The sequence below is a fragment of the Orycteropus afer genome, unplaced genomic scaffold (genome assembly GCF_000298275.1).
Source record: "Orycteropus afer afer isolate SDZICR_OR568_19922 unplaced genomic scaffold, OryAfe1.0 scaffold00336, whole genome shotgun sequence".
In the NCBI taxonomy this organism is placed as follows: Eukaryota; Metazoa; Chordata; class Mammalia; order Tubulidentata; family Orycteropodidae; genus Orycteropus; species Orycteropus afer.
Genome location: NW_006921923.1, coordinates 3,179,080 through 3,189,128, shown reverse-complemented (window position 1 = coordinate 3,189,128; position 10,049 = coordinate 3,179,080). Strand labels below are relative to the sequence as shown.

The 10,049-nt window shown below is 38.0% G+C and overlaps 1 protein-coding gene across 1 annotated transcript in view; it reads right to left on the bottom strand.

Moving 5' to 3' along the window:
- Positions 1–10,049, bottom strand: part of COL4A5 (collagen type IV alpha 5 chain) — a 439,164-nt gene that overhangs the window by 275,075 nt on the left and 154,040 nt on the right. The window contains exon 2 of the mRNA XM_007952435.2: positions 5,240–5,299. Coding sequence (XP_007950626.1) covers positions 5,240–5,299 — 60 coding nt within the window. The remainder of the gene's footprint in view (positions 1–5,239; positions 5,300–10,049) is intronic.

The following is a 10,049-nucleotide window of genomic DNA, read 5'->3' as shown; positions in this document are numbered from 1 at the left end:
ATACAAAATTAAAAGGAAAAGGTGAGATTTCTGAGGATAGGAAAAAATAAAAATTAGGACAAACTCCTATAATGAAAAATGAGACAAAAATTATTCAGAATTATAATATGTAAAATGTAAAAGACTGTATACACATATGGGTTAGGCCAGACCCATAATGGTCAAATGAAAACAATGACTAAATTAGGTATTGCAATTATTGGCAGTTTCGTCTTCTTTTTATGCACTTTCTATTTTGTTTTTGTAATTATATAGCACAAAGTAATACTTGCAGTCAAAAAGGACATACTGTAGGTCAGAAGTGCTCATACATTACCTTGCATTAGAATCACCTGGAGAGCTTGCTGAACACAGATTACCTGGTCCATCCTCCAGAGTCTGATTGACTAGCTCTGATGTGGAGCCTGAGAATCTGCATTTCTAACAAGCCTCCAGTAGTTGCTGATGCTGCTGGTAGAGGAGCACACTTTCATTACATAACATTTGACTGTGACATGACTTTTAGGTTGTCAACAGCCTATCTTCTTGTTCTCATCAGGAGTCTGTGGTGAGTTTTGTTTGCTTCTAGTAGGGTGCACCTGGATACATTTCTTTAGGAGAATCTAGATGTTCCATTGCTTCTGCGTTAAACATCCTTTTTTATAAAGTTTCACTGAGGTAAAAACAAACTAACTCACTGCTGTCCAGTCAATTCCGACTCATAGCGACTCCCATTGGGTTTCCAAGGCTGTGACACATTACAGAAGCAGACTGCCTCATCTTCTGCAGAGTGGCTGATGGGTTCTGCACCACCGACCCTTTGGTTAGCAGCCAAATGTTTTAACCACTACACCACCAGAGCTCCTTTATTGAGGTGAAAGTGACATAAAAATAAACTACATATATTTAAAGTGTAAGATCTCTGGTAGCATAGTGCCTAAGGCACTTGACTGCTAACCAGAAGGTTGGCGGTTCAAACCCACCAGCCACTCCTCGGAAGGAAGATGGGGCAATCTACTTCGGTAGTGATACTGCCTCGGAAACCCAAGGAGGGGTCGCTATGAGTCGGGTCTGACGCGACGGCACATAACAACACAACACAACATTCCAATAATAGATATACTGTAATTTGTTGCTTCAATAATCTGCTGATGGATAGATGGGATGTTTGTAGTTTCTGGCTATGAGAACTAAAGCTGATATGAACATTCATGTAGAAGTCATTCTAACAGATATATGCTTTCATTTCTCATGGGTACATGTCTAGAAGTGAACAGGGCCATATGGGAAGTGTATGCTTAAGTTTTAAGAAACTGTCAAACTGTTTTCAAAAGTGGTTGCACTATTTTACACTCACACTAACAGTCTATTAACAGTTTCAGTTGCTTTGTATCCTCCCCAGTCCTTGGTATGGTCATTTGTGTAATATTTAGACATTCTAACAGATGTATAAGGAGCTCTGGTGGCATAGTGCCTAAGGCATTTGACTGCTAACCAGAAAGCTGGTGGTTCAAACCCTCCAGCCACTCCTTGGAAGGAAGGTGGGACAATCTACTTCCGTAGTGATACCACCTCAGAAACCTAAGGAGGGGTCACTATGAGTCGGATCCGACTGGATGGCAGTGCATTGCCTTTGTTACACTATTTCTAGTGCTTTTCATCCCTTCCTGTAAATCCACATTTCCATCTAGTGTCATTTTCCTTCAGCCTGAATAACCTTCTTTAGTATTTCTTTTAGTGTGAGTATGCTGGTGAAGAAATCACTGATCTTTTATCTGAAAATATCTTAATTTTGCCAATATTTGTAAAAGATATTTTTGCTACATATTTTGTTTTTGCAGTTTTCTTTTCTTTTTTTTTTAAACTTTCTAATGATGGGTTTTTTTTTCTTTTTTCTTCTGGGAGGAGCTCTGGTAGCATAGTGTCTAAGGCACTTGACTGCTAACCAGAAAGCTGGCGGTTCAAACCCACCAGCCACTCCTCGGAAGGAAGATGGGGCAATCTATTTCCGTAGTGATACGGCCTCGGAAACCCAAGGAAGGGTCGCTATGAGTCAGGTCAAACTCGACGGTACATAACAACAACACAACAACAATGATGTTTTACAGTCTCCATTCTTTCTGATGATAAGTCAGTCATCATTTGTATCACTTTTCTTCTATATATAATGCATATTTTTTCCTCTAGCTTCTTTTAAGATTTTCTTTTTATCTCTAGTTGTCAGTAGTTTCACTATGATGTGTTTAGGTATCATTTTCTTTGTTTTTATCCTGCTTTGGATTTGCTGAGTTTCTTAGATCTGTAAATTTATATTTTTTTTCATCAAATATGTGAAATTCTTGGCCATTATTACTGCCCCATTAATTTTTATTTACTGCTATGATCTCTCCCTCAGGCACCTCTAGAATTCCATTTACATTTGGATCAGACTACTTAAAATCATCTACAAGTCACTGATGCCCGGTTCATTTTTATTCTGGATCCAAATTCTGGATTCTATTATCTTTCCATGAAGAGTATTGATCTTTTGTTTCAACAAATAGTCAACTCAGCTGAACTCAAATTCAAAACTCTTTCATCTCATCCAAAGACAGCAGCTAAATCTATGCTAAGTTATTTCAGCCTTTCGGCTATTCCTTTGTGCTGGGGTGCAAAGATCATCTCCTATATGAATTCACAGGTTAATCAAGAACTTGGGTGGAGACTACATGCAGATATTGGGGTTCTCCCTTACATTTCAGTCATTATGGCATCTGCAAATCTTTCATCTCACTTCTCAAGCCAATAAGAGTATGGCTTTCTGTGTGGGTTCTAGCTATGCACTGTCACCAGACTAAGATATGCACCAAGGAGAAAAGCCATATAAACATAAAATTACCCAGTCTAATTCCTTCTTGCAAGAGTAGAATAATCTCCATTTCCTGACTACTTTGGTCACTTTCCTGTGGTTTCAAATAGCTGTTTCATTTGTCCAGAGTATTCACTTGTTAAAGAAAAGTTATTAGTCTGATAAAAATCATTCTACCATCTGTCCTGGTATTTTTACTGGTACAAAAAGCACCTTTACTACAAAACTCTTTCCTTCACCCCTAACACTACTGCCTTGAGATAATCTTTAAATCTTAAACCAAAAATATCCCCTGAAGTTTCCTTAAAATCAAACAGCAGTTTTGTTTAACTAGTAAAAAAAAAAAAAAAGTCTGCCTTGAGTACTGGGCTCTTTTAAGAACTGTCTATATGGGATCAAAGTGACAACAGTAACTCGGGAAGATTAGATAGGAAGCTCAGGGAGCAGTGAGTTTATGTTAATGAGAGAGGAAGAACTCAGAAAAGGAGGGTACGAATGGTTGCACAACTTGAAAAAAATGTAATCAATGTCACTGAACTGAACATCTACAAACCGTTGAATTGGTCTGTATTTCATTGTGTATATTTTCAACAACAACAAAATAAATTTTTTTTTAAAAAAACTGCTCCCCTCAATTTAACATTACTCAAATAGGTAATCGGTTGAACACTATTCAGTTAATATTAATAAATGCTTTGTTAGTGGGAAAATGGATTACATGGTCAAGTGGAGCTTAGACATACAGCATTACAAAAGAAATATAAATAAATAGGTTTCTTTACTCCATTGTTGTTATGTGCCGTCGAGTCGGACCCGACTCATAGCGACCCCTCCTTGGGCTTCTGAGGCAGTATCACTACGAAAGTAGATTGACCCATCTTCCTTCCAAGGAGTGGCTGGTTCTTTACTCCAGCACATTTTTAATATCCTTAATATGCTAGGGACCTTTCATACCTCTAAATGGAATACATGTTAGAGACTGTCCCCAATTTTTCATATGTAATCTGTAACAGCCATTCATTCATTCAAAAACATTTATTGGGACTCCCAGAGTAGAGACAGCATACAGTATGATCTCCTTTTTCCTAATACAATCCTCCTTAGGTCATAATTCACAACTCGTTTTTAATTTTCTAAGTTCAGTGTCAGTCATTGACTCATAATGGTTAGTTTTATACTATTTTGGCCTCACCTAGTTTATAATTATATTAATATAATAGGAGAAGGAGTCCTGGTAGTGCAGTGGTTAAATGCTTTGTTGCTAACCAAAAGGTCAGCAGTTCAAATCCACCAGCCACTCCACAAGAGAAAGAAGAGGCAGTCTACTCCTATAAAGATTTACAGCCTCAGAAACCCTGTGGGGTAGTTCTACTACTGTGTCCTACAGGGTTGCTAAGAGTCAGAATCAATATGACAACATTGGGTTTGGTTTATATAATAGAGACACCATTGTGGAAAAGGTAAGAGAAAAATAGAGATTTTTCATTAGTGATTAAGCTGTATGGACTAGCCTAGCATGGTATCCAAAAGACAGTTGTTGTTGTTGTTGTTGTTATGTGCCGTTAAGTCGGACCCGACTCATAGCGACCCCTCCTTGGGTTTCCGAGGCAGCTGTTGTTGTTGTTGTTATGTGCCGTTAAGTCGGACCCGACTCATAGCGACCCCTCCTTGGGTTTCCGAGGCAGCTGTTGTTGTTGTTGTTATGTGCCGTTAAGTCGGACCCGACTCATAGCGACCCCTCCTTGGGTTTCCGAGGCAGCTGTTGTTGTTGTTGTTATGTGCTGTCGAGTCAAACCCGACTCATAGCGAACCCTCCTTGGGTTTCTGAGGCAGTATCACTAAGGAAGTAGGATTGCCCAACCTTCCTTCCGAGGAGTGGCTGGTGGGTTTGAACCATCAGCTGTCTGGTTAGCAGGCAAGTGCCTTAGGCACTATACCACCAGAGCTCCCCCAAAAGACAGTAGTAGCTTGATAAATGTTTGGTTTCCTTCTAAAGTGTTATTTCCCTGTTTTTGCTTAGTAAGTCAGTGACTTCAACAAGATCTAGCAGGAGTCGGAAAACTGTATTTTGTAGGCCAAATGCAGTCAGAGGTATGGTCCAAAAGCTAAGTTTTTTTTTTTTTTTTTGCATTTTTAAAGTGTTGCTAAAAAAAAGAGAAAGCAACGAAGGATATGTGACAAAGACCTTACATGGCCCACAAAGTCTAAAATATTTACCATATGGCCTTTTATAGAAAATATTTGCTGATCCCTAACACCGTCAATCTAAATCTCTCAACTGTCTAAAAGAAATCCTATAGTAGAATATATTTTATTTACTTACATGTAGAGGCTAAAGTATTGCATAAAATATATTAATAACACTATTTTAATAGTTTTACTAAGCTTGCAAAATTCCACCTCAAGTCTTACCTTTTCCCCTTTTACACCACTACAGTCACACTTTGAACCTGGAGAACATCCATAGCAAGCCTGTAAGGAAGAGAAAGAGGGGAGAAATCATTAAATATGAACCTGAAAACGAGACTGAATTCAACAACCTAACTTTATAAAACAAATACCAGAAAAATATCTCAAAGTAAACATAACAAATAATGATTACCTCTAGGGAAGTTTTCACATTTCATTGAATACATTTCTGTTTGAACTTTTCACAATGAACAAATGTAAATTTAAAATTTTTTAATGAAAAAAATATATTTTAAAAAGAATTTTAAAATGTAAAAAAATGCCTGCACCTTCCCTCTGATTTAGCACTTCTCCGAGCTCTTGGGAACTCCTTTTATCCCCCCTAATGGAGCTCTGGTAGTATAGTGACTAAGGCACTTGACTGCTAACCAGAAGGCTGGTAGCTCAAACCCACCAGCCACTCCTCAGAAGGAAGTTTGGGCAATCTACTTCTGTAGTGATACCGCCTCAGAAACCCAAGGCGGGGTCGCTATGAGTCGGGTCCGACTCCATGGTACATAACAACAACAACAACAACAACATCATCACTTGTAAGAATTATCTCTTCATCTGTTTTAACAATGAACTTGGCAACTACATCGTGCCATGAATGCCTGCTACTTTAAGTGCTTGCTTAACTGCATTCACTAGCATCCACAGAGCATAATATATATATGATCTTTTACCACCTTTCTTTTCCTTGCTCCCACTCTCTCTTCACTAGTAGCTCAGTATCTAACAGCCCAAAGTTTTACCACACTGTCTCCACAGCCTACATATTCTCAATAGCTATTATAAACCAATTCATTCCCTCACACTAAGAATTGTGGTCTGAAGCCAGAGAAAAATCAGCCTCTAAGATAAGAACCTACAGAGAATAAGTTACTAGGTGACTTCTGCCAATAAGAACTATCATTTATTCTGGCACAAAGCAGAAATGCTTATAAAAACAAATAGTAATTATTTTAGCATATGTAGGTATAGCTCTGCAGTGTAGTAAATTACCTGCTATGGCTTTTCTAGCCATGTTGTTGTTGTTGTTATGTGCCGTAGAGTCGAACTCGACTCATAGCGACCCCTCCTTCGGTTTCTGAGGCAGTATCACTACGGAAGTAGATTGCCCCATCTTCCTTCCGAGGAGTGGCTGGTGGGTTTGAACCGCCAGCCTTCTGGTTAGCAGTCAAATGCCTTAGGCAGTACGCCACCAGAGCCATAAGTCTTTGTAAACTCTGTGGTGGAATTTGCCATGAGCAACTGAGTAGGTCCTGATTGCTAAAGTTATCCATCTGGGGTATTTCTGTTGGAAGCCGCACAAAGCAATCTTCTGGGAAGTTCACTCTCTCTCTCAGGTGTATAGAAATCTGATGTTGGGATTGGTTAGTTTGGTCACTCTGCCAGGCTCAAAAGGAGCCCTTCTAGAGACAGAAGGGGTCTCTCTGACTGCTGGCTGAGAAAGACATGCTGCTGAGAAAAATGCGCTCCTGAGAGACACACGCTTGCTAAGAAAGAGACACAAGAGACACACTCTGCTGAGAGAGACACTGAGAGACACGCACTGTTGGGAGAGAGACTGCGAGAGACTGCTGGCTGAGAGACGGCAGGCTGCGAGAGACTGAGTGCATTCCTGAACTTAAATTGAAGCCTGATGCTTCCCTAATAAACCTCATAATCTGTGAGTTGTGTGTGGCCACTGCAGCGAATTATAGAACCCAGCAAAGAGATGGTGGCGTGCTGCGGGAGGAATGGTTGGTGTCAGGGTTTATGAAAGGGCTGGAGGGGCATGGCACGTATGGACTTGCAGGGATAGGCCTTGGGCTACTGATGTTGATTCTGTCTTTCTCTTGTGGGGTTAGAGGAGGACAGAAGATGCGGTCTCCCTGCCCCTTTGGCAAACTCAAAAACTTATGAACGGAAAGGTGGTATGCCTCTCATTAAATAAATAAATTGAATTACAGAAATCCTCATGTGATATAAATACCAAACAATATTCATCAATACTCAGCCTTGATAAATGATGGCTTTAAAGTTATCTGAGCCTATTGCCCAACATTTGATGTTCTCCTTTACTTCTGTCACTACTAAATTACCTTTCCTAATCCTTATCAAAGTACTGACCTTATTTTTTCCATTTCATGATTATAAGAATAAACAACAATGGCTTAATGTTGGGAGAATCTCTCACTCACACTGCCAGAGACTGCGCCATTAAAAGATATATGCCTGACATTTCAAATTTATAGTCTGTTATGCAGCCATTATGTGTTATACATATGTGATTAGGTTATACTCTGTGATTTTAGTACTGTATATCAATTATATCACAAGTGAAGCAGGCTTATTCAGAATTACTCATTCATCAAACATGCATGGAGTGTTATTAGAGGCCAGAAAACATACTACACATTAGAGATATAAAGATAAATAAGACAGTCTCCTTTCAACATATATCTATTTCAACAAATACTTATTGACCACCTATTATATGCTAGGCACTATATTAGGTGTAGATAGAATTAAATTACAAAATAATGCACAGGACAAACTCATGCACAAATAATTGCATTGCAGTATTACAGGATAAAGGTTAATTTAAAATACATAGCACTGGTTTGTGGAAATATAAACTCCAGATTCCAAACTACAAATTTACAAATTACAGAAGATACTGATTCAAAAGAACTGTCAGTGCTCACCTTCACTGAATTTGATTATACATATTGTCAACACTTAATTACACGCATTTATGAGAGGGCAGGGGTTTTGATTTACAAATGGTTGTTAATCTAAGAATAATTAACATTAAACTTTAGACTGTATGTCTACAATTTATAAGTAAATAGATGTTATGGGTTTTTAACATTGTAAGCAAAAAATAGTGTAACTTTCTGTTCTCAGCCTTTACTGTGAGCTCCTCTAGCGGCATAGTAGGTAAGACATTTGGCTGCTAACCAGAAGGTCAGTGGTTCAAACCCACCAGCAAACTACTTCCGTAAAGACTGATAGCCTTGGAAACCCAATGGGGGTCACTCTGAGTCAGAACTGACTTGATGGCAGTGGTTTTGGGTATTTTTTTTTTTTGTTTTTTCTTCATTATTTTATTTTTGACTACTCATTATCCAACAATATCCCCATCTCAGTATCTCGTTAGAGATTAGCAAAAGGTTCTCTTTATGCCACTCCTAATTTATAACAAACAATGTTTAATCTTCTTGCGTGTCATATTTGAAGTTATTTTACACCAAAAAATTAAAAATTAGTATTTTGAGCCTTTTATACTTCTTTCTTAATTGACGTAGTAAATTTAGAAATCACTGCTTAAACATTTTGGGATTAATAGCAAAATTGTTTGGATTCCATCTGAAGTTTTAACTTATAGTTTATTTATTATACACAGATTATGAGAATGACTGGTATTTATGGACTAGAAACAACAAAAGACTGGCAATTGTAATACACACACTAACCACTAGATGTCACTTTCCATACAGTTAAAAAGAGTGAAGCACACAAAGCATAGTCCCAATTTGACATCTAGTTAATAGAATTTTTTTAACACCTATTAATATTGATTAGATGACCAATAAGCACAAAGCACAGTATTAAGTCTAGTAGTTGTACAAAACCTGTGTTAGACATGGGTGCTGCCTTTACATAGCTTCCAATCTAATTTTAAAAAGAGTGGTGCAAACACAAGAAAATAAAAGTAAAATGCAATGGAATGATATGGAAGGCAATGGTAACATAAAGAGCTGTGAAATACAACAAATATATCCTGAGTTTACTTCCACAATTAAATTATTAGGAGACCTTGGACAAGTCAATCTTATACGCTAGAGCTCATTTTTCTCTTTTGTAAGATGACTGAGATACACAATATCATCTCCTTAAGCCATTTCCAGTTTTCAATCTGTGATTCTGTAGGATTTAGGAAGGAAAAATGAGTGGTGTACTTAATAACCGCTATCAAATTTAAGAAAGGGAGTTCCCTTGAGTCTGGAAGTATTAATAAAAGCTCCGTAAAGAAGGTGAATACCTGTCGTTAAATTTTAAGGATGGACAGAAAGATATCTAGAAGAAAAATGGCCATGCTAAGTAAGTAGTAAGATGAAAACACAAAGTTAGTTGTGGGCAAAGAGGCAGGTAAAAGGCATATAAGCAGTTCAGTCTAAAAGGATTCCTCAGTCCACATGCAAAAGGTGCACTGGAAATAAAGTCAAAAAGATCTTTTCTAAAATCGAGGAAAAACTATTTAACACAGGCTAAAAAGTCATTGAAGATTTTTAAGAGAAAGAAAAGATGATAGAGTAATGTGTTAAATTTTTTATTATGGACGAAAATACTAACATAAAAAATGAGGAAAATTTTTTGTACTATCACACAGAACACATTATAAAGCTACAATAATTAAAATAATACGGTGTTGCTCAAAAATAGGCAGCTCAATGAACCAAACAAGAAAGGCCAGATGTGGTGCAATGAATTACTTGGTATGGTTTTTCTAACCAGTCTTTGTGACTCCCACCAGATGATGGGGTGGAACTATGCAAATCTAAGGAACTATGCAAATATAAGATAGCTTCTGAGTAATGTAAATATGGCACATGATACCCTTATAAGTCTGGGGCCACACAAATAAGGTGTATGGAACTCTAATGTGAGGACTGCCTAGTTTTGCCATGCTGCTGGGCCTATTATATGAGCCCTCCTAGAGGCAGAAGGGGAGCTCTGGTAGCATAGTGCCTAAGGCACTTGACTGCTAACCAGAAGGCTGGCG